At 39.0% G+C, this 25,797-nt stretch overlaps 1 protein-coding gene and 1 pseudogene across 2 annotated transcripts in view; both read left to right on the forward strand.

Moving 5' to 3' along the window:
• The window catches only part of EXD1 (exonuclease 3'-5' domain containing 1), a 40,400-nt gene that overhangs the window by 3,885 nt on the left and 10,718 nt on the right, over nucleotides 1-25,797 (forward strand). The window contains exons 2-8 of one of the 2 annotated variants that reach the window (XM_054565131.1): nucleotides 277-345; nucleotides 3,201-3,258; nucleotides 3,580-3,704; nucleotides 6,992-7,050; nucleotides 12,021-12,107; nucleotides 24,451-24,555; nucleotides 24,638-24,718. In XM_054565131.1, the coding sequence (XP_054421106.1) occupies nucleotides 277-345; nucleotides 3,201-3,258; nucleotides 3,580-3,704; nucleotides 6,992-7,050; nucleotides 12,021-12,107; nucleotides 24,451-24,555; nucleotides 24,638-24,718 (584 nt within the window). The remainder of the gene's footprint in view (nucleotides 1-276; nucleotides 346-3,200; nucleotides 3,259-3,579; nucleotides 3,705-6,991; nucleotides 7,051-12,020; nucleotides 12,108-24,450; nucleotides 24,556-24,637; nucleotides 24,719-25,797) is intronic. The other variant, XM_054565132.1, reaches the window with a different exon arrangement.
• On the forward strand, nucleotides 21,993-22,704 carry LOC129064425 (PIH1 domain-containing protein 1-like; annotated as a pseudogene).

Below are 25,797 nucleotides of genomic sequence, written 5' to 3' on the forward strand. Positions count from 1 at the left end.
CCTGACCAGGAATCAAACCTGCAGCCTTTTTGGATTGTAGGACAATGCTCCAACCAACTGAGCCACACTGGCTAGGAAGGTTTCCTCTGTTTTTTAAATACTTGTTTCAAGGCTATAGCTTTGTAATTTTTTGCTGACTCTTCATTCCTTGGGGAAAATAATTTGAGAATTTTTATAAAACTCAGATTGAGCACTTTTGAGAGACATTGTATTTTCTTATAGTTTTAGGGAATATTATTTTTTTTAATTAACCCGTTGAATTGTTTTTTATAACAGTGAAGAATGTGGAGACTGGTAGAAGTATTCCAGGAGTGAAGATGTTTTTTGGGCACGAGATTGTGAATGGTGAGAGCTTCACATTCCTTGAATTCTGGTATTGGGATTTTCATTAGTAGTAAGCTCACTGCATTGCCTCATTCCAATATTTGAGAAAATATATTATCTTGCCATTAATGTTGCTTTTATGAACTCTTAAAGTTGCTATTTGAAAGTTGACCCTTACCTTACTGTTTCAATGAATATTATGAGCAGAATAGTCTTAGTCATCTTAATTTTACAATGTGAGGATTGCTAGTGCTCATTACTAGAACTCAGCCAGCAGGCAGAGTTATGAATCTGACCAGAAAGGAATTGCCTTGCTCAGCAAATGAGTTTAACACTTTTGGTTCACAGTACATTTGCAGTTCCTTATCTGAATCCTTGGGGTGAAATGTTTCAGAGTCCAGGATGGTTCTGGACTTTCGGAGAACCTTACACAGGGTATACGCTGTTCATATTGCATAATAGTGCAAGTGGATCTAGGCAGTACTCTGTAATAAAACACATTTCTACAGAGAAATCAGTGGATAATCATACTAAGTGGAATAAAATAAGACTATAAAAATAGTATGCCAATTTAGGGTTTGCTGCAAAAAAAGTTACCAAAATTTTTTTTGGCTATCAGAGCTTTTTGGGTTTTGGAATCACAGGAAGCAGCCCTGTTCTTTATTTTTGCGAACAGTAGCCATTTGGCAACAATAGGTACAATTATTTGCCTGAAAGAGTATAGAAGCTCAGCTGGTCAGTGTGCTTTGGACAAGCCAAATGGGCTAAGAAAAGAGCTGGGAGCAGGAGCTGTTTTTCTTTCAAGAACTCCAAAGCAGAAAGCCCTTCATGGAGGAATAAAGATCAGTGCAGGGTGGAGAGAGTGGTGGAGTGGGAGATCTGGGACTGCCTACAGTTCCGCTTTTCTTCACATTGGGGCTAATATGAGGAAAGGAAAGGACTCCTGTAAATGAGATTACTGCTGTTCGAAAGGTTATTTTGTTTTGTGAGAGAAGTAGGATTTAGGGAGAGAAGAAAATCTCACCAAATTGATGACTGCCAATCCAGATCCACTTCTGGCAAACTAACTGTCCTTTGTCACTGAATATGCTACTGTAAACACTCTGTCCCTTGAACACCTTTTTATAATGGCAATGATAGTGGTTGCAGTAGTGGGATTCTAAATCATGCTTTAAGTAGTAGCCTTTGCAGAGGAGCAGAGTTCTGGACTGGCTTGAAGCTAGGCCGTGGATGGGTTTATAACAAGAAATGAAGGAATCAGTACTACCATCTCACTAACTTAGGGGAATACTAACTACTGACTAGCTTTGTGATCTGTACACATGGATTTAATCGCTTCCTAAATTCTTTCTCAGAGCTTAGCCTTTGTTCGCAATTTTTAAGCTCAAAAGATGACCTCCTTCTTTGCCCAGTGTGGTTCAATTAGAGATGGAGGGGTCTCCCTGAAAAGCACCTTGAATAAGAATCAAGATGAAGGATAATATTTGACTAATCAGTGCTTTTAGTGAATTTCATCTTCTCTCCCCCAGGCTCAACACTTCTAAATAGTGCAGGGGAAAAAGACGTTTGAGAGTGGCCCTTGAGAGCCTTTTCCCCTGAAAAGTAACTAAGCGTACTTAATTGAATCTAAGATGCCATTAATTATAACGTACACTATTACTTTTCCCACCCTAAGAAAGAAATAAAGCTGCCAATTAAATTGTCATGTGCAGTTTCTGTCAATCACATATAACTTCAGTGCTGTTTAAAATGTGCATCATGGAATCAATGGTATATAATATTTCCTACATTCCCTGTACTGCTAGGTTAAAAATAAATAGTTCCTGAATCTTGTGGAATGTTTTCTCTAATATATCTTTTGTGATTTCCAATCTAGCTTTTATTACTTTTCATGTCACTGAACTACTGTTGTGCCAACCTGCGAGAGTTTCGAAGGGGACAGTTCTGTAAATGATTTTATAGAAAACTCCCAAACAGTATGTAGTGTGAAGGAAAGTGCATTAGGATGGGAATGAATAGAAGGGAAAAGATATCTCTAGAACCAATTTGTATTACCACAAAGGTGCCTTGGAACACAAAGGGTAAAGGGCACATATAGAGAGGTCCCTAACCCTGCTGAACGGCCAAGGAAGCTACATAGGAACATAGTGTTAGGAGTTGTCACAACCCAAGTGTCCATTGATAAAAAGACATTTGGATAAAGAAGATGTGGTACATATATACAATGGAATATTAGTTGGCCATGAAAAGAATTAAATCTTAACATTGACGACAACATGGGAGGACCTAGAGGGTATTATACTAAGTGAAACAAATCAGAGAAAGACAAATATGATTTTACTTATACATGGAATCTAAAAAACAAAATAAATGAACAAACAAAACAGAAGCAAATTCATAGATATAGAGAACCAACTGATGGTTGCCAGATGGGATAGGGGTTGGGGGGGACTAGGTGAAAAAGGGGAAGGGATCAAGAAGCACAAATTGATAGTTACAAAATAGTCACGGGGATGTAAAGTACAGTATATGGAATATAGTGAATAATATTGCAAGTGAGTTCTAGACTTGTCAGGGTGATCACTTTGTAAGTTATATAAATGTCTAACCACTATGCTGTACACTTGAAACTAATATAATATTGAATGTTAACTGTAATTGAAAAAAATAAATAAATAAATATTAGGAGTCTTTAGTACTTTGGATAGTCTTTTCTGCTGTCTTTTATAGCTAGCATATAAAGGCCTCTAGGGATTAACATTTCATTTCCAATTACTGTGTGTGGAACTCAAACACCTCCAGTCCATCTGAGGACAGATGGGGTGTAAATTGCTTTCAGATTGGAAACTATTGGAAGCCATTTGTTTATTTTACAGTGGAACTACTGGATGAAATAGAACAATCTGCACTGGGAGAAAAGGCATCCTCTGTTAGGTATGATGAATACTTTTCTTAATTATTATGTTACCCAAATACACACATCAGGGTAGAATGTCTTAACTCTAATTCGATAGCTTGGTAATTCCTAAAATGACCTGAGGTAATAGAAATGAGAAGAAATAGATGGGTATTTTTCCCATCTTTAGATGGTATATCCAAGTCAATGTAAGCAGTGGATGAATGGGCTGTCTATGAAACAGAGGTCTAAGCGTTCTTATCATTGATGTGTGGCAAAATTGTGTATGGCATTAGCAACAGAGAACAAGTCACCTGACTGTTGTTTTTTTTTGTTTGTTTGTTTGTTTGTAAGCACAGTCTAAACACAGAGAGAACCAGGATGGAGAAAAGGAGAGATGACCTCAATGTATGTGAGCCTCCTGCTCCTGCTTTTGAGGCACCAACCACCTCTCTCCTGAATGACTTCAAGTACAGCATATCAGGTGAGTGCTGGGCCTCTATTGTGGTTCACAACTCTTCAGAGCTGGCATAACCCTGAGTCAGGGTTCCACGTGGAATGCTCAGCTAAGCCATTGCTTCTCAGTCCTGAATCAAGATAAAATATCATGATTTATTTGTTTATTTAATATTATAGTGCACACTGTATCCGGATATTGGGTATACTGAGGTGTGGCGTCTGTACCCTCACTGAGCCCTGGTTTAGGAAATATGCACTAAATAATTAAATAAGATAAATGACTATAACATATAGTATGCTAGTGCCAGGTGCTATGGAGAGAAATACAGAAGAAAGAGTAGAAGTCTGTGGAGAGGGTAGTTTTACAATTTAGGGTGTCCAGGATAGGCTTTATTGAAATGGTGACATTTGAGTAATGTCCTGGAGGAGGTGAGAAATGGAGCTATATGGATATCTGTGGGAAATATTTTGGGGGCAGAAAAACAAACAAACAAATACAGGCCCTGAGATAGGAACACGTCAGGATCTTGACATAACAGCAAAGAGATCAGTGTGCCAGAGCAAGGAGAGTAGCAGGAAATCAAGTGGGGTCAGTGGATCATGGAAGATGTTGTAATTATTGAAGGGGCTTTTACTCTGAAGTGAGAAGAGACGCCACCGAGGATTTTTTGGATTTACCATTTCCCTAATGACTAAGGATTTTGAAGATCTTTTTATGTGCTTATTAGCCATTTAATATCTTTGGTAAAGTGTTCATATCTTTTGCTCATTTTTCTTAGTGAAGTATTTTATTATTTAGTGTTAGGAGTTCTTTATATATTCTGGATACAAGTCTTTTCTCAGATATATGCTTCACAAATATTTCCTCTAAATCTGTGGTTCGGCTTTTCATTCCCTTAAAGTATCTCTCAAAGAGCAGACTTTTAAAATTTTGATAAACTATAATTTATCTATATTTTCTTTTATGGATTATGCCTTTGATGTTATATCTAAGAAATTTCTTCCTAACTCAAAGTCACAAAGATTTTCTCCATATTTTCTTCTAGATGTTTTATAGTTTTAGGTTTACATTTAGGTCTGTGATCAATTTTCAGTTAATTTTTGTGTAAGATATGAGGTATGGATCAAAGTTCCTTTTTTGCATATGAATAATCAGTTGTTCCAGCACCATTTGTTGAAAAGACTATAGATTCTTCACTCAATTACATTTACACCTCTGTCAAAAATCAGTTGTCTATAAATGTGTAGGTTTATTTCTCAACACTCTATTCTGTTACATTGATCTATTTTTCTATCTTTATACCAATAAGAGATTGTTTTGTTTTATGCTTGAAATCAGATGGTCTTTTTCCAAGCTGTTTTGGCTATTCTCAGTTTTTTACATTTCCCTATGAACTTTAGAATTAGCTTGTTAATTTCTACCAAAACACAAAACAAAACAAAACAAAACAAATCCTGATGGAATTTTTATTGGGATTGCATTGAATTGATAGGGGAATATTGGCATGTTAACAATTTTGAGTATTCCAATCCATTTACCTAGATTATCTTTCCATTTGTTTAGATTTAATTTCTCAGCAATGTTCTGTGGTGCCCACTATTTCTTAAATATCTTTTGCCATATTTATCCCTAAGTATTTCATATTTTACACTATTGTATAGTATTTTAAAACTTTTATTTTCCATTGGAGAGTTTTGAGCAGGAAAATAACATGATCTGACTTCTGTTTTAACAAGTTCGCTCTAAAGGCTGTATAGAGAGATATTGAAAAGAGGGCAAAGATGAAAGCACATGCAGGAGGCTACTGAAATATTTTAAGATGAGTGGGTATGACGAGGCTTGGACCCTAGTAGCGGCTGTATGGTTGGTAAGACGTGGTGGCCCTGACTGGTGTGGCTTAGTGGTTGGGTGTCATTCCACAAAGTGAAAAGCCGCTTGTTTGATTCCTGGTCAGGGCATGTGCCAGGGTCTCGGGTTCCATCCCCCGGTCAGGGCATGTACAAGAGGCAACTGATTCATATTTCTCTCTCACATCAATTGTTCTCCCTCCCCTGCCCTCTCTCTAAAAAAAAAAATAAATAAAACCTTTAAAAGAAAAAAAAGAAGTGGTGGGATTCTGGAGGTATTTTGAGGTAGAGCATACACAATGTACTGACAGATGTGGATGTGAGAGAAAAACTCAAGGATGACATGAGGGGAGTTAGCATGAACTATTAAACTGAGATGGGAAAGGCTATGGGTGGGAAAAGTTTTGGGGAGATAATTAGGACTTTAGTTTCTGTCAACCTAAGTTTGAATGTAGGTCTAGAGATGAGTAGAAAGGTCTGAGATGAAGCTATAAATTCAAGAGTTAGCCTGTAAGTGATATTTAAAATCTTGAGACTAGATGAGATAGGTCTCCAAGATAGTGAGAATGGATAGAAAAAAGAAAGAGGTACGTGGACTGTGTCCTGTGCCACTCCAAAGTTTTAGAGGTTGGGAGTTGAAGAACTACATATTATACTATATTGTAATCTTTTAAATTACATAATTAAAAAATAATTAACTTTCAGAACCCAGAGAATTCCAAAAGGGTGGACATTGGTCCGTCTCCAGGACTAATTTATTTTAAACTGTAATTTTTTTTGTTATGAATATGCTTTTGCGACAGCATGGATGGACCTGGAGATTATTATGCTAAGTGAAATAAGCCAGTCAGGGAAAAACAAATACCCTATGATCTCACTTATATGTGGATTCTAATGAACAAAATAAACTGATGAACAAAGAAAACAGAAGCATGGATACAAGGAGCAGACTGACAGCTGTCAGAGGGGAGGGAGGAGGGAGAGACTACATGAAAGAAGGTGGAGGGATTAGCCAAAGAACATATATGTGTAACCCACAGACACCACAACATGTGGTGATGGCCAGAGGGAAGAAGGGTGAGGGCTGGGTGGAGGCAGGTAAAGTCGGGGGCATGGGGAGATCTGTAATAGTGTCAACAATAAAAATAAAGTTTAAAAAAGTGCATGTCTTGAAGTATTTTAAGACATAAAACCTATAAGGAGGGAAACATTACTGGATTGTCACAAGAAATGACTAAATAGTCAAATCCATAAGATTGTCATTGGTGGGCTTTTGTTTATTCTCAGTTGACAAACAGGATGCTAATAGTGTTCACTGTGTGATGGGCTGATGTAGGTGATATGAAATAACTAGACATTTGAGTTGCAATGAAGTAGGAGTTGATTAATATACCTAAAATTAGTGGGAAGGCTATTCTGTTTCCAAGGAAGACAAATATATCTAATATCATCATTCCCCTTTAGAGGAAGAAGAGGTGACATACACAGTCATTGATCAGTTCCAGCAGAAGTTTGGTGCAGCAGTAAGTATTGCCTCCAGTCATTCTCAGTATTGTCTGCATATGGATATCATGTCTATGTCACAGATTTTTCTCTTACTATAAGATCATTGATGTTTTCTCTAATAATTTAACAAAATATTTGAGTGCCTGCTTTTTGCCAGGCATTATTCTGAGGTCTAGGATAAAACAATAATCAGTTTCCAGCCCTCGAGGAGCTTACATTGTGTTACAAGAAAGTAAATAGTTGTATATTATCTGGTGATAAGTTTTATGAAGAAAAATAAAATGTGGTGTGGTGAATAGAGTGACAGAGAGTTCCTGTTTTTAGACAGAGGCAACCTCTGTGAAGAGGACACTTTAGAATGCAGACCCGAAAGAAGAGAGCCAGGGATGTGGCTCTCTAGGTAAAGAAATTAAAGAAGGTGTAATTAGCAAGTACCAAGGCCCTGAAACTAAAGCACACTTGGCTTGTGTGAAGGAACAACAGGGAGGTCAGTGTGGTAGGACCACAGTGAAGAAGAGTGACAGAAAATGAGAAGAAACAGGAGGTAGATCAGGTAGGGCTTTTTTAGACATTGCAAGAATTTTGAATTTGACATGAGTGAGGTGGACAGCCATTGGCACGTTTACAGGAAAGTTGGAAATTTTTTTACTTATATTTTAAAAAGAGAATTCTAGATGCTCTGTTTGGGCAGTTTCTCTATAACCCATTTAGTAATTTGAGACATGGCAGCCTAGGGTGCATTTCACAGGTGGATTTCTGGGGAGTCATGATGCTTTCTGTTTAGATGCAAGCTTATGCTTGTGTCTGCATGGGTACATTTTTAAAAAATTTTAATTATATTTTATTGATTATGCTATTACTGTAGTCCTGAATTTTTCCCCCTTTGCCCGCCTCCACCCAGTGTCCCCTATTCCCTCAGGCAACCCTCCATCATTGTTCATGTCTATGGGTCATGCATGTAAGTGCTTTGGCTACTCCATTTCCTATACTGTACTTTACACTCCTAAGGCTATTCTGTCACTACCTATTTGTACTTCTTAATCACCTCACCTCTTCCCCTATTCTCCCCTTTCCCCCTCCCATCTGGCAACCTTCCAGTAACTATCTTCTCTTCTCTTGCTTTCAAGGGTCTCTCTTTATCTTTAACCTTTGGCCTTTTAATAATGATGTGTCTGGAAGTGGGCTTCTTTGCATCAACCATAATTGGGACTCTCTGTGCTTCCTGGATTTGCATGCCTACATCCTTCACAAAATTAGGGAAATTTTCTTTCACTATTTTTTTAGATAGATTTCCAATTTCTCGCTCTTTCTCTTCCCCTTGTTGCACCCCTATGATGCAAATGTTGGACCTCTTAAAGTTGTCCCAGAGGCTGTTTATACTATTTTCATTTTTTTTGGGGGGGGGGATTCTTTATTCTTCTTCTTGTTCTGTGTGGTTGTTTTTTGCTTCCTTATGTTTCAAATCATTGATTTGATTCTTGGCTTCATCCATTCTATTGTTTCCCTATAAATTTTTATTTCAATTAGTGTATCCTTCATTTCTGACTGGGTCTTTTTTATGCTGCTGAGGTCCTCACTAAGGTCCTTGAGCATCCTTAGAACCAGGGTTTTGAACTCTGCATCTGATAGATTGCTTATCTCTGAGCTCTTTTTCTGGAATTTGGATCTGTCCTTTCCTTTGGGCCGTGTTTCTTTGTCTCCTCATTTTGGCAGCCTCCTTGTATTTGTTTTTATGTATTAGGTAGAGCTGCTTTGATTCCGTGTCTTGGTAGTGTGGTCTAATATAGTAGGTGTCCTGTAGGGCCCAGTGGCACAGCCTCCCCTATCACCCAAGCTGGGTACTCGAGGTGTGCCCTTTGTGTGGGCTGAGTACACTCTACTCTTGTAGTTGACTCTTGATTGCTGTTGGTAGGTCAATGGGAGGGATTTAGTCAGGTCAGTCAGCTGCAAGGACTGGCTGTGATCACTGACTATTAACTTCTGTCCTCTGTGGAAGATCAGCTGTTTAGGGGCAGGGTGGTGGTGCTTCAACATGGTCTGCAGCTGTCCACTGGGTGTGTTGGCCCTGGGATTTCCTGGGTGGTGTAGGCCAACGTCAGCCCCCACCTATGTTTTGCCCAGGGCCACCCTGCCTGAATTGTAAAGCAATCTAAGATGGCTTCTACTCGTGCTGGGCTTGGAAATTCCCAGGTGAAGCCAAGCTGTGACTCTAATCTGGCTGCCACTAGGCCTCACTGAAGCCAGCTGTTGCTTGCTTGATAGGATTTAGGAGCCAAAACCAGCCATTCTTATGGAAAAGCAGCTTGGGTAGGCCCATAAGTTGGTAGGTCACACAGTGTTAGCCAGGTTGATGGAGTCTCAGATATGGCACCAGCTCAACAGCTCTGTGTGGGGAGGGCTCAGCCAAGGGACAATGGCCTCTGCTTGCCCCAGTGCCAGACTCTTCGGTCTCTCCCTGTATACCACGGGTGCCCTTCAAGCTGCCACCCTGGTGCTGAAGCTCAGAGGGAGCAATCTGAGTAGGTGAGTCCATGTGTGGTTTTCCCAAGAAGAACTGCTCAGGGCTCCCGCAGCCTCCTCCACCAACTCCATCCCGGCTGGTTTTCACAGCCGGAAACTGTGAGGACTTACCTTCCTGGCACTGGAATCCTGGGCTGGGGGGCCTGGTGTGGGTCTGGGACTCCTCGCTCCCAAGATATCCCTCCCAAATTTTTATCCATGTGAGGGTGAGGCCAGGGCTTCCACTTCCATGCCTTTCCTACCTGTCTGGATGCGTGTTGTTTCTACAATTCTGTAGTTGTCAGACTTCCATTCAACTCGTTTTTGTAGTTGTCAGACTTCATTCAACTTGATTTCTGATGTTCCTGAGTGATGGTCATTCTATATTTTAGTTGTTAACTTTGATGTGGTTATGCAAAGAGGCAAGTCATGCCTGCCTACAGTGCCATCTTGATGGGAAGCCTCATGGGTACATTTTTTGAGGGAGCATTAGCTTCCAACAGATTCTTTTTTAAATAACAGCTTTGTTGAGATATAAATCCACATACTGTAAAATTAATCAATTTATAATGTGCAGTTCTCTAATTTTCAGGGTATTCAAAGAGCTATACACCTATCACTAGAATGATTTTTAGAACATTTTGAATACTCCCAAAAGAAACCCCATGCTCCTTAGCCATCACCTCTAACCCTTCCCTAACCCCTGACAGTCCCTCATCTATTTCTTGCCTCTATGGATTTGACTGTTCAAGACATTTCATATAAATGAGACCATACAATATATTTTCGTTTGTGACTGTCTTCTTTTGCTTAGCATAACATTTTTAAGGTTCGTCTATGTAATAGCTTATACCAGTATTTCACTTATTTTTTATGCCAAATATTCTTTTGTATGGCTGTACCACACTTCATTTATCCTTTTGCCCATCTGATGGACATTTGGATTGTTTCTACTTTTTGGCTATTATAAACTGTGCTGCTGAGAACATTAATGTACAGGTTTTTGTGTGGACATATGTTTTCATTTCTCTTGGATAGATACATGGGAGTGGAATTGCTGGGTCATACAGTAACTTGATGTTTAATTTTTTAAGGATTGGTCATACTGTCTTCCAAAGCTGCTGTACCATTTGACGTTCTCACCAGCAGGATATGAGGGTTCCAATTTCTCCACATTCTCACCTGAAGTATGGAGTTGCTATTAAACTGAGATGAGAAAGACTATGGGTGGAAAAGGTTTGGGCGAGATAAGTAGGAATTTTTAGTTTCTGTCAACCTAAGTTTGAATGTAAGTCTAGAGATGAGGAAAACAGTCTCAGGTGGAGATATCAAGTCAAGAGTTAGCCTCTAATGATATTTAAAGCCTTGAGACTATGTTGTCTGTCATTTTGATTATTGTCATTCTAATGTCATTCTGTGAAATATGGTATCTCATTGTGGTTTTGATTTGCATTTCCCTGCCAGCTAATAATGTTGACTATTTTTTAATGTGCTTTTTGGCTATTTGAATATCTTCTCCAGAGAAATGTCTATTCTATTGCCCACTTTTAAATTAAGTTGCAAGAATTCTTTCTATATCAACAGATTGTTTAAAGGGTACATGACAACAACAACAAAAATGGGATAAGAGCTTTTGCTTTGGAATTTGGAAGAGGTAGTTGGAAATTCTTGTCAATGGGAAAATACAGATTTTGTTCCCAGTTCTGCAGCCTTCTTGTTGTTGATTGAGGATGGAACTAAAACTTCATTCCTGTTTTTTCGTTGGTAATAGAAGATACTCAGGATATAAAACACTTCACTCTCTAAAGGAAGATACTGTGCTAGCATAAATTACCATGCCCTTGCACTCTTGAGTAATTTGCCTACCTATAAAACGGGGAGTATCTTGTATCATGCCGATATTTTTATAGATTGTGGATTAAGGATCTTAGAATTATATAATCTTTTTAAATACTCATAGCATAAGAGTACAGATAATCAAAGGACTAACATATGTTCCTGGGTTACCACTATTTTGATTTTGAGTGATTTAATGAATCTAAGACTTTAAGGGACCTGTTGAATCCCTGTTTCTCTGATTCTGAGCAGTAGATACTGTGAAACTCAGCCACTATGTGAGTTCCCTTCAGGTACAGTATATTGCCCTGTGTCAGGGTGCTGTTCTTTGATGCATCTTTCTCTGTTATATCAGTGGTAACAAAAGGTTTCAGAGTTTTCAATTCTTACTAGCATTGGGGATGTGAATGATTTATTTTCCAGTTGTGGAATAATTTTGTGAAAACTAAAAAAAGGATCACAAGTGTTTAGTAGTATGGTGGTGGTGGTGGTGGTGGTGTGTGCGCATATGAAACAGACTCCTATTTTGGATTAGTCAGATTTTATGAGTTTAAAAAATATGACCCACTTTGTTATTACTTGTGTCATTCATGAAATCATAATTGCAAAATTAATTCCCTGGAGAATTGTATTTTCTTCCTTTTCTTACCAGATGCTCCACATCAAGAAGCAGAGTGTCTTGGGCGTGGCTGAAGAAGGAGCTAATGTGTGTCGTCATGGAAAACTATGTTGGCTTCAGGTAAAAAATAGTTTTTAAAAAACTTCTTCTTTTGAAATAATTGTAGACTCACTGGGTAAATTTATTTTAACTGTCTTCTTTATGTCACCCAAGTGTCACTGTACTGTAACTTATTTGGACTATCGTTCACTCTTTTACTACTAAGTTTATTTTTTTCAAAAGAAGAGTTTATGTCTCTTTATAGATTTACTTTTATAATCATTATTGCTGTTTCATAGACCCTGCTTAAGGTCTTCTTTCTCAGCTCTGTTCTCTTGCCTTAGATATATGAAGAGTTTCTCATCTTTCCATTTGTTTGGTAGCTTTCCACAGCAAGTTTCTACCACATCCTTTTTATTTTCCTGGACCTGAGAGATGTCAGGTGAGGGTCCCCATTATATCAAAAGAACTTTGTGGTGAACCTTGCATAGCTAGAGGTTGGGTAGCTACCTTTGGATCAAATTGAGCAGTATCAGCATTTAAGGGGCTGCATACCCAAACAATATCTTCTCTTCCTTGAGTCAAGACATATCTCCACCTACTGAGAGGATATTTTTTTATTAGGATTGGCATTCTGCCATCTTGACCTCCTCCCTCTGGAATGTTCACCTTCTCTAAGGGAAATGAATGGAGGTTTCAAGCCCAGTTTTGCTGAAGGATTAAATTGCCTGTCATTCCATGCACTGTCTAGGTAAACCTTAGCTTTTAGATGACTAGATTTGAGTTAGCACGAATGCAAATTATTTAAAACAACATCCAGAAGCAACAAAGACGTAAATAAACAAATGAGATTACATCAAACTAAAAAGCTTATGCACAGCAAAAGAAAAGATCAACAAAATGAAAAGGCAACTCATGGAATGGGAGAAAATATTTATAAGCCCTATATCTGATAAGGGCTTAATATCTACAACAAAAAGAATTCCTAGAACTTAATAGCAATAAAACCAAATAACCCAATTTAAAAAGGGACAAAGGTCTTGAACAGACTTTTTTCCAAAGAAGATATATAAAATGGCAACAGATACATGTTATCAACATTACTAATAATCAGGGAAATACAAATCAAAACCACAATGAGATATCACCTTACACTGGTTAGAATGACTGTTACCAAAAATACAAGAAATAACAAGTACTGGTGAGAATGTGGAGCAAAGGAAACTCTTGTGCACTGTTAATGGAAATGTAAATTGGTGAGTCCACTATTTAAAACAGTATGGCAATTCCTCAAAAAATTAAAAATAAAACTACCTTATAATCCAGCAATTTTAGTTCTGGGTGTATATCCGAAGGAAAAGAAAACTATCTCAAAGAGACACCTGCATTCCCATGTTCATGTTGCAGCATTACTTACAATAACCAAGACATGAAAACAACCTAAGTATCCATAGATGAATGAGTGGATAAAGAGAATGTGGTATATGTATACAATGGAATATTATTCAGCTTTAAAAAGAAGGAAATCCTGCCCTGACAGTGAGGCTTAGTTGATTGGGTGTCATTTTGCAGACTAAAAGGTTGCAAGTCAGGGCACATGCCTGGGTTGATGGTTTGGTCCCTGGTTGGCGCATATGAGATGCAACCGATTGATGTTTCTCTCCCATATCAATGTTTCTCTCCCTTTCTTTCTCTCTCCCTTCCTCTCTCTCTAAGAATAAATAAATTAAATCTTAAAAATAAAAGAAGGAAATCCTGCCATTTGTGACAACATGGATGAACCTTGAAGGCACTATGTAAGTGAAATAAATCAGACAGAGAAATACAAATACTGTATACATACATATATCTGGAATCTGAAAAAAATGAACTGATGAAGAATAGATTAGTGGTTGTCAGGGATTGGAGGCATGGGGACATGGGGGCAATGAGTGAAGGTGATGAAAAGATACAAACTTCAAAGAATAAGATAAATAAGTTCTGGGAATCTAATGTACATTACAGTGATTACAGATAACACTACTGTATTGTATGCTTGAAAGTTGCTAAGAGAGTAGATTGTAAAAGTTCTCATCACACACAAACACGTGCACGCGTGCGTGCGCACGTGATAAGTATGTGAGTATCTTGTTAGATGTGTTAACTACCCTTATAGTGATAATCATGTCACAGTATACTTACATCACATCATCACGTTGTGTACCTTAAAGCTGGGGATGTTGGTGGGAAGAAACCAATCCCAGACCTCTCTCACCCAAAATAAAATGGTGGATTTCCTGGTAATAGGGGCCTGGGCAGCTGTAGATTATTTCTTAATTTGCTCCTTTGGTTGTTTAGGTACTAGAGGGGACATCCAGTTGGTTAAATTATCCTCTGCAAGCAAATCAATAGGCACATTTTCTCCAACCAAGTCCTTGGGCGTGTGTGTTTAATTTTAAAATCAAAATATTCTCTTAAACGCAAAAATAATCAAATAATGGTAAAAAGTTTATGAGAAAAGAGAAATCCCCACCTGCCACTTCAGAGGTGTCACATACTTGTTTTTAGACTCTAATAACACCATTATTCAAAAAATATTGTTATATAGCACTTTACAGTTTATTAAATACTTAGGTGAACATTTTATTTACATGTTTTATTTCATTCTCCTTGTGGGTGCCATTTGATGTAAATATTAGTTTGTTTGATGTTGTCCCATAAAACCATTATTTTCACTTTTTTTCATTCTTTTTTCTTCTTGCTAGTTCTGATTGGTTGAGTTTCACTGCCTGTCTTCAAGTTGCCTGACTCTTTCTTTTGCTTCATCATGTCTAAAGTTATTGAAACGCCCAGTGTATTTTTCATTTAATTATTATTATATTCTTCCCTTCTGTGACTTCTATTTGATACTTTATTATATTTTCCATCTCTTTGGTGAAGTTCTCACTGTGTTTACCCATTCTTCCCAGTTCAGTGAACATCTTTATGACCATTATTTTGAACTTTTTATCAGATACATTATTTATCTTTGTTTTATTAAGTTTTTTTTTCCTGAGGTTTTATCTTGTTCTTTTGTTTGGAACATATTCCTTTGTTTCTTCCATTTTGCTTGACTCTATCTGTTGGTTTCTATACAGTAGTTGAAACAGCCACATCACCCAGTCTTGAAGGAGTGGCCTCATGTAGAACATGAATCTTGTTATTCAACCCTGCCTCAGCTCCTGGAAGCAGCCCATTCTATTTTTAATAAGTCTCAGTAGCTGTGGATGTGCAAAGGCCTCTCAGTGTCTTAAAGGGGAAGATGTCAGCACCTAGATTTGGATCGACTAGAAGCTAGACCCTCACATACCAGCTTTTAAAAGTATGCAAACATATATGGTCCTGAGGGACTTGCAAGCGTAAATTTTGCTGACTACCAGAGCCAGAAATCTGACAATGTTCACTGAGTGACAGTCACAGAAATTGGAGCCCCAAACTAGTATATAAGCTCTTTTCTGGATGATACCAGTAAGCTGGGAGCAAGGCAGAGGGGGAGCACCAAGATGGAGTCCACAGCTGACATTCCTTGAGAGTAGCTCTGTAGGCCAATAAATGTGTCTGCCCTTCGTCTGAAGCTCCAAGACAAGCAAAAAGGCCTCCTCAACAGAAAGACTGCGAGTGTGCCCCAGTATACTATCCAGTGCCATGGGGGTGATAGACAGCCAGGAATTCTCTCTCAGATTGCCACTGTCCCATGAGACCCAGGATGCAAGCTTCACCAACCCCCAGCCACCAGAGTCAGATAATCAAGGGGCATCTCGTGGGCAGAAGCCACAAAAAAGTACAGAGGGAACTACTTTTAACATGTTTAAATGTGTCTATTTTCTTTTTTTTCCCTAATAATATGCTTATTATTCTCTATTCATTAGTGTTAAAAACTAACTTTTATTGTGGCAAATAAAGATTTTTCTCCCTTATAGCAATTATGCCTCCCTAGATCCTCCCAATTTAGTTATACCAATTTTTAGTTAAGACACTTCAGGCTGTATGTGATTATGACTGTGTAACTATTGTTCACTCTGAGCCAAGTAAGATTGTTTCTTTTTTTACACAACTTTCTGTCTTTCATAGAATTAAGAATTGCCTCATCTTAGTAGTTTTTTGTTTTTGCACCTGTGACCAAGCCTTCCCATATCTTTCCTCTCATGTGTACCTTTGCCCTGCTAACCTGTGTTGCATTTTTGTCTTGAAGCCATCTTCCCTGAATCCCTATTGCCTCCTTTTCCAACACTGGCTGGTGTCCTGAAGGCTGGAGCTGCAACAGAAGAGGTCTGGAGTCTCAATTCAGTGTACATACTTGCATTTTTCAGTCCATGACCAAACCCTCTGTTTTACATTCCCAAACCTAGAGCCTCTCTGATTGGATTTACCCAGAGACTACACCTTCTCTCCTCTTTGTGAGAGTGGCTGAGGAATAGATGGGGATAACTTGGAGGCTTACTTCTCTTTAGACAGACCTCCAGCTCATCTCCCAATTTCCACCTCCTCACCCTTCTTACTATCTGGCATATTTAATCCCTTAATGTTTATTTTGGTGTTTTTTGTTGTTGTTTTTTTCTTTTATCCACACCTGAGGACTTTTTTTCTCACTGATTTTAGAGAGAGAGTGAGGGAGAGAGAGAGGAAAAAAAAAAATCAATGTGAAAGAGAAACACCAATTGGTTGCCATCTCATATGCTTCTGGCTGTGAAAACCTGCGGAGATTGTGGCTGAGTAAGACAGAGGGCTTCTGGAGTCCCTGTTGTTCCTCTTAAAGGACTGGTGCACAGACTTACTCAGACTCACCCTGAGCTCCAGTGCTTGGGCAGCAGCTTGAAAGGCACCAAGGACATAAGGAGAGGAATGAATTGTCTGGCTTTGGGGCAAGGACTGGAGGATTAGAGTTCTCCTAGAGAGAAATGCTGCCAGAAGCCTTTGTTCCTTTGCTCAACCCTCCTCCAGCAGGCACAGTAGGGCATCATATCTTGGTTTCCATTAACCCAACTAATGCTGTTTGCCCTGCCCTGGTAATTCCCTGAGACCCTACTCCACCCAAATGTGGGACCATTCAAGCTGCTTCCAGTGGCTTTTCCATATGAATAGGTTTGGCTCATGCTGTGTATGGACTTTCCTAAATTCTCTCAAAGCCTCATTCATAAATCCCAAACAAGCAGCATTTGGCTTGCGCATGCCACATACCTCTGGCTGGGTGGTCCCAGGCCCAGCATTAGAAGCAGCTGGACTTGGTGTGCAGCTTTGCCTGTCCCAGGCACCTCTAAGCACAGCACAGTTGTAGCCATCTATGGAGAGCTCTGTAGCTCATGGTGGGTCACCTCAGCCAGGGCATAGGCGGTGGCCGACCCTGGTCTGTATCTCTTAGGAAGCCCCAGAGAAAGTGCACCTGGTTGACGAGCTTCAGACCAACCAGACCACCACTCAACCACCTCCACAATTGAAACACACGATTGGCAGACTCAGCAGGCACCAGAACACCACCAAAGTGAGTTTTGCTCTGTGAGGTCACCTCCTGCACATCAGATCCTCCACTGTAGTTGCAGCCAGATCTCATAGCTGATCAGCCTAGGGGTCAATTCCACTGACATGCCAACAGCAATCAAGGCTTAGCTACAGCAGGACGGAGTACACCTGGAGCACCCAACTGAGTTGACCTGGGCCCTACAGGACACCTACTACATAAGGGCCACCCTACCAAGACTGGGAGAAATAGAAAATCTACCTAATACATAGAAACAAACACAGAGAGGGAGCCAAAATGGGTAGACAAAGAAACATGTCCCAAGTGAATGACCAGGACAAATCTCCAGAAAAAGAATGCAGCAAAATGTAGGCAAGAAAACAACCAGATACAGAGTTCAAAAAAGTGGTTAAGGATGCTCAAGGAACTTAGTGAGAACTTCAGCAGCATTAAAAAAAAGGACATAGAAACTAGAAAAAAAAGAACAATCAGGACAAGAATACAATAAATGAAGAATACATCTGAAGGAATCATTGGCAGATTAGATGAAGCAGAGGATCAAATCAGAGATTTAAAAGACAAGGTAGAAGAAAACACCCAGTCAGAACAGGGAAGAAAAAAAAGAATGAAAAAAATGAGGACAGTCTAAGGGAACTACCTCTGGGACATCATGAAGCATAACAACATCTGCATGGTCTAGATAAATGTTTCTTATTCCACTCTTCAGCTGTTGGACTTCCATACAGTTCAATTTTCTGGCAGTTCTGGTTATTTTTTGTTTTTAAATTTGTTGTCGTCCTTTTTTGGCTGTGCGAGGAGGTAACATGTATCTACCTATGCCTCCATCTTGGCCCTCAATTTGAATATTTTATGCCAATCCAATCTGGCCTCCTGCAAAGTTTCTGTTGAGAAATCAGCTAACAGTCTTAAGAGAGCTCCCTTGTAGATAACTAACTCCTTTTCTCTTACTGCTTTTGAGATTCTCTCTTTGTCTTTAACCTTTGCCATTTTAATTATGATTTATCTTGGTGTGGTCTCTTTGGGTTCATCTCATTTGGGACTCTCTAGGCTTCCTGGACTCAGATGTCTTTTTCCTTCACCAGGATGGGGACGTTTTCAGTCATTATTTCTTTAAATAGGTTTTCAATACCTTGATATCTTCTCTTTCTGGTACCCCATCCTGGTGAAGGAAAAAGACATCTGAGTCCAGGAAGCCTAGAGAGTCCCAAATGAGATGAACCCAAAGAGACCACACCAAGATAAATCATAATTAAAATGGCAAAGGTTAAAGACAAAGAGAGAATCTCAAAAGCAGTAAGAGAAAAGGAGTTAGTTATCTACAAGGGAGCTCTCTTAAGACTGTTAGCTGATTTCTCAACAGAAACTTTGCAGGAGGCCAGATTGGATTGGCATAAAATATTCAAATTGAGGGCCAAGATGGAGGCATAGGTAGATACATGTTACCTCCTCGCACAGCCAAAAAAGGACGACAACAAATTTAAAAACAAAAAATAACCAGAACTGCCAGAAAATTGAACTGTATGGAAGTCCAACAGCTGAAGAGTGGAATAAGAAACATTTATCTAGACCAGTAGGAGGGGTGGATACCAGCAGCTGGGGCAGAATGGATGTGGGGCAAGACGGCGACTGGAGGACCAGGTGGGCAAGGCGGCAGCCGGTAGTCTGGGCGGTCCCACATTCGCATGCGGATAAAATGGGAGGAACAGCTGGGGAGAGAGACAGACCGTGTAATCCAGGGTTCCAGTGTGGGAAAAGAAAGCCTCAAACCTCTGGCTGTAAAAACCTGTGCAGGTTGTGGCAGCGGGAGAGACTCCCAGCCTCACAGGATAGTTCATTGGAGAGACCCACAGAGTCCTAGAAAGTACATAAACCCACCCACCCAGGAGTCAGCACCAGAACGGCCCAATTTGCTTGTGGGTAGTGAGGGAAGTGACTGAAAGCCAGCTGAGAGCCAAGCAAGTGGCGCTGTTCCCTCTCAGACCCCTCCCTGACATACAGCATCACAACACAGCCACCTGGGTTGCCCTACCCTGGCAAATACCTAAGGCTCTGCCCCTCCCAACATAACAAGCATGCTGAGGCAAAGAAATATGACCCAAATGAAACAACAGGGCAAATCTCCAAAAATAGAACTAAGCGATGAACAGGTAGACAACCTATCAGATGCACAGTTTAAAACACTGGTAATCAGGATGCTCACAGAACTGGTTGAGTATGGTCGCAAAATGGATGAAACAGTGAAGGCTATGCAAAGTGAAATAAAGGAATATATGCAGGGACCCAACAGTAAAAGGAAGAAAACAAGGACTCAAATCAATGATTTGGAGCAGAAGAAAGAGATAAACATTCAACCTAAACAGAATGAAGAAACAAGAATTCAAAAAAAATGAGAGGCTTAGGAACCTCTGGGATAACTTTAAATGTTCCAACATCTGAATCATACGGGTGCCAGAAGGAGAAGAGAGAGAGCAAGAAATTAAAAACTTATTTGAACAAATAATGAAGGAGAACTTCCCCACGCTGGCAAAGGAAAGAGATTTCCGAGGAGATCCAGGAAGCATAGAGAGTCCCAAAGAAGTTGGACTCAAGGAAATACACACCAAGGCACATCACAATTGCATTACCCAAGATTAAAGATAAGGAGAGAATCTTAAAAGCAGCAAGAGAAAAGGAGACAGTTACCTACAAAGGGGTTCCCATAAGATGATGGGCTGACTTCTCAAAAGAAACCTTGCAAGCAAGAAGGGGCTGGAAAGAAGTATTCAAAGTCATGAAAGACAAGGACCTACATCCAAGATTATTCTATCCAGCAAAGCTATCATTTAGAATGGAAGAGCAGATAAAGTGCTTCCCAGATAAGGTCAAGTTAAAGGAGTTCATCATCACCAAGTCCATATTACATGAAATGTTAAAGAGACTTATCGAAGAAGAAGAAGATCAGAAACTATGAACAGTAAAATGACAACAAACTCAAAACTGTTAACAACTGAACCTAAAGCAAAACAAAACACCACAAAAACCAACTAAGCAAACAACTAGAACAGCAACAGAGTCACAGAAATGGAGATCACAGGGGAGAGGGAGAGGGGAGAATGGGGGAAAAGGTACAGGGAATAAGAAGCATAAATAGTAGGTACAAAATAGATGGGGGAGGTTAAGAATAGCATAGGAAATGGAGAAGCCAAAGAACTTATATGTATGACCCATGGACATGAACTAAGGGAGGGGAATGCTGATGGGAGGGGGTGCAGGGAAGAGGGGAATAAAGGGGAGAAAAAAATGGGACAATTGTAATAGCATAATCAATAAAATATATATTTAAAAATATTCAAATTGATTTTAAAAAAAGCAAGGACTTACTCTTTCAAGAGGTTTTTTTTCATCCTAACAATGTATCATGTAACTCCTTTTTTTCTGAAACTTCTGAAATAAAACTATAAGAAAAAGAAATCAAGGACTTACAACCAAGATTACTTTACCCAGCAAAGCTAATAGAATCACAGAACAGATAAAGAGCCTTCCAGACAAGAAGAGCTATAGGCATTAATCACTGCCAAGCCAGTATTACAAGAAATGTTAAAGTGTCTTTTTAAAAAGAAGAAAGATAAAAATGTGAACGATAAAGTGGCAATAAATACATGTCTATCAACAATTACTTTAAATGCAAATGGATTAAATGCTCCAATCCAAATACATAGGGTGGCTGAATGGAAAAGAAAACAAGACCTTTACATATGCTGTCTACAAGAGACTTAATTCAGAATGAAAGACATGAAGAGATTGAAAGTAAAGGGATGGAAAAAGATATTTCATGAAAGTGGAAAAAAAACTCTGGGGTAGCAATACTCATAGCAGACAAAATAGAGTTTCATGCAAAGCCTATTATGAGAGACAAAGAAGGATCCAACAATTCCACTTCTGGATATTTACTGAAGAAATCCAAAACAATAAATTGAAAAGACATATGCATCCATATGTTTATTGCAGCATTATTTACAAATGGCAAGATATGGAAACAAATTGAAGTGTTCCTCAATAGATGAATAAATAAAGAAGTGGTGCATATATACAATGTAATGTGACTCATCCACAAAAAAATGAATGAAATCTTGCCATCTGCAACAACATGGATAGCCCTGGAGGGCATCGTGCTGAGTGAAATATGTCAGACAAAGAAAGGCAAATGCCATATGTTTTTACTTATATGTGGAATCTAAGAACAAAAACTGAACACCAGTCCATATTCCAAGATGAAGATATCTTGGACGTGGAGCCCTTACTCCAGGGTGGTGAAGATCTCTTGAGTGTGAGGCCTTGTGTGCATGGCAGCCATCACCTGTCCAGACCACTTTCCACTAACTGCTGGACGCTCTGCCCAAGGAAATCTTGAGCCCAGAAAAGTGGCTGTTATTTACACATTTGGCACATAGGACTTAGAGAGCATCTAGAGATATTGACTCCCAACAGATTTAATGACAGAGCTCCAGCAAGCCCAGACAAGCAGACCAGAATCAACACAGATCCAACCTCAATCTGGCTTCTGCATAAAGACCAACTCATAGCAAGGAAAGGTTTTCATCAAAATCTGTCACTTATTCTCCATCCCTCCTCTGACTGATGTGACTGAGGATGAGACACTTCAAATACTAGAGGAGGACCAAGCCAGATCTCACATCCCCATGAGTCTGGGAAAGCCTCATGCTGAACTGAATGCAAAACAGCAATTTCCTGTGAGAGTTCATGATCACCATTGCCAGGGAGGGTCTAGAGGACAAATACAGCCTGCAGCTGAATCCAGAATGGCACATATTGAAGAACTGGCTGTTTATGGGCTCCATCGCCCAGCAAAATATCCACTCCCAGCAATGTCTCAGATCCAGAGACAGGGGAACCTGTACACAGCTGACTCCTTGAGACCCAAGAAAGCCCCTGAGAGGCCTTGACCCTTTGGCTAGAAACCCCTGACCTCCTATTGGCAAAATTGACCTCCCCAAACTGGATGGAGCTCTAGGGCTGTTGCTGGAAGTGAGGGAGGACCACCTGGTGATGGGGGTCCCCCAGCAGCTGTACCATCTAGGTGCCTACACCCCGCTATGGATCAACTCTGACGAGAGCAAGGGGGCCTTCCATTGGAAGAGAAGGCAGTTGATGGTGGTGATGCCAGTTCTGTCCATGCCTCCTTGACCCAGTGTGTCTGTCTCTCTGTGCTTCCAAGCGGGGGAGAAGAAGGTGGTAGCTTCTCTAAAATTGAAATAAAAGATTTTTGCCTTTGGAAAAAAAATAAATCAACAAGCAGAATAGCAACCAACTCATACATACAGAGAACATTTTCACATTTGCCAGATGGGATGGGGGTTGAGGGAATAGGTGAAAATGCGAAGGGTTTAGTAAGTACAAATTGGTAGTTACAGAATAGTCATGGGGTTGTAAAGTACAGCATAGGGAATATAGTCAAGTAATAACTATGAATGGTCATCAGATGCGTACTAGTTTTATTAGGGTAATCATAAGTTATATAAATGTCTACTCACTGGGTTGTATGTTTGAAACTAATATGTATGTCAACTGTAATTGAAAAATATAAAATTATTTTAAAAAATAAGATGAAGGTAGCAAATATTTGTTGAAAGTCATAAAGTTTTTTTTAATACCCTTTGACTCATTTCTCAGGGCCACTTCTAGGAATGTAGCCTTAATAATTCAAAATATGAAGAAAAAATATTTGAGAATCTATTTATCTTAGCATCATTTATAATGGTGAAAAATCAGGAACCACTTAAATACTTAATAATAGAAGTCATAGTACATTTTATAACTCCTTTATGGATGCCAAAAATCGATGACAAGTGCAATATAGAAAAATATTTGAAAGTTCATTAATGGAAAAAAGCAGGATATAGATTTGAATGCATATTATTGGAGCCATGTACACTTTTTGCATATGAAAAAAATAGAAGGGAGTATTGAATGACAACATTGATTCACTAAGGAAATTTATAACAGCCATCCATATGCCTGGCTCTGTTCTAGTTGCATGTATAGTAGTGAATCCAACATAATCTCTCATCTCATAGAGTTTACAGTCTAGCAGAGAATTATTTTCCACACTTTTAGTGTCTATTCAATTTTTATAATTAAAAATGTAGGGGAAAAGAGCAGGGATTGATTATTTTAGGTGTCAAATTCTAGCAACTATCATGAAGAATCTAAGAATAGATGCCAGGTAGGCCTGGCAATTGTAGCTGTAACAATAGTTAGCCCCTGAAATGACACAGGTGCTATCAGCCTGTCACATGGCTGGCTCTCTAGACCTATTTGCATCATTTTTGCCTTGCACTCTCTGACTCAGTAGATAATCTAACTGTACTGCTTTTGTGACTTTTATGGTCAGAAACAATCTAGAATTCTTAGGATTGTATGAAATTGGTCTATAAAGCAGTGTTTCACATCCTGCCATTTGTGCCAGTGTACTTGTTGCCTGTTGTTTTTTTTTTTTACTGCTAGGGGACAGGGGTCTTCTCTTATGAGTAATTTCATGTAATGCCTAATTCATTCATTCCTATTATGTAACTCAGAAATGTAAAATAGCATTTTGTGTTGTCGACAACAAAATACTGTTTATTCCCCTGAAACCTGTAATCCCTGGGGTACTAGAGTGCTGTAGGTGAGATGGGTAAAACACAGTTGGGACAGTGAAAAGTGAAAGACTAAATTACCAGCTTGTCTGTTTCTTTTCTTTTGAAAACGGTCATAATGTCTTCTTTTTTAACTTAAGATCAGTGTAAACCCAATTTTTCTAAGAATATAGAATGTCCTATTGTTTACTTTAAAAGTGAGGATGTTAAATATTTTATTGTGTCTGTTGATCCTCAGATACTCTTCCCTAGTTCTTCCTATTTCTATAACGTGAGTCTGGATGTTGTATTGTAGGTGGCTACAAATAGTCGTGTCTACTTATTTGACATTTTCCTCCTGGGAAGTCGTGCTTTCAACAATGGACTACAGATGGTATTAGAAGACAAGAGGATTTTGAAGGTGAGTGTATAAGCAGATTCCTCTGCTAGTAAAATTTGCAGCCAGGGTCTAATTACTCTGCTTCTTTCTTTTGATGCGTTAGGTTATCCATGATTGCCGTTGGCTTTCTGATTGCCTCTCTCATCAGTATGGAATTTTGCTGAATAATGTCTTCGATACACAGGTACATGCTTGGAAACACTGGATTCAATCTACTGTACATAGTTCCTCTAGAAAACAGGCCTTGTCTGATGAGTGGCCAAAAGTCTTTTTGTGTGTGTGTCCCATTCCCACTCATTTCTCATGTAAGATGTTTGTATTAATATGTGAGATCATTTGATGGACTCTAAAATCACTGCAGAAAAGTTATATAAAAATATTTAGGATTTTCCCCCTTATTTTACTCCAGAATTTGTCAAATAAGGAGCAAGCTCCATATTCTACAACATTTAGAAACTCGAACAATTTGGGGGTCATTCAGAATTCTGACACAGGACACTTAGTATGAGGTGAACAATCACATTTCTGCCTCTACCACGTATGAGGTAAGGCTAGTGGCTAGTTGGTATCTAGCTCAGGGATGCAGGTGTCCTAGATATGCCCCAAAAGCCTATTTTGGCCCAAAATAGCCTGAAGATATATGACTTTTTCCTACTTTAAAGGGCCCTAGGGAAATAAGAAATTCTTAGACTACTTTATCTCTTAGAGCTGGTTTGGCTGTGAGAGCAGGAAAACCACTAGTTTTGATAAGGTTCTTCTAGATTTATGGCAGTGAAAGGGAGATCTTGAATATATAAGCCCTAGAGCCTTTGGAGAAGTGTTAAATTAATGAATTGCCAATTATTTTTGAACAGAAATTCCAAGAAGTTCATTTTTTTTATTATTATATGTGATTCAGTTTGCCCTTTATCTATCTGCTTATCTACATGTTCCTTTGGGCCTTCTTTCAGGATCTGTCATCTATAGAGATTGCTTTTGTGCTTATTCCAAAAGGCAAGATAATTGTTCATTGTTCCCTTGACCTCATATATACTATATAATGAAGACACTGGCATATTTTTCCATATTTTTCTTTTCAGATTTTTATAGAGCAAGAAACAGAAATTGAGAATTTTCCCAGTTTGTTTTCCTTTAACACAATGTATTAGTTTTTTGTTGCTGTTGTAACAAGTCACAAATTTAGTGGCTTAAAAACAACATTAATTTACTCCCTCACAGTTGTGGTGGTCAGAAGTCTGAAATCATTTTCATTGGGCTAAAGTC

Source organism: Pteronotus mesoamericanus, unplaced genomic scaffold (assembly GCF_021234165.1).
Source record: "Pteronotus mesoamericanus isolate MK-2021 breed Mesoamerican mustached bat unplaced genomic scaffold, CSHL_Meso_final contig_164, whole genome shotgun sequence".
Lineage (NCBI taxonomy): Eukaryota > Metazoa > Chordata > Mammalia > Chiroptera > Mormoopidae > Pteronotus > Pteronotus mesoamericanus.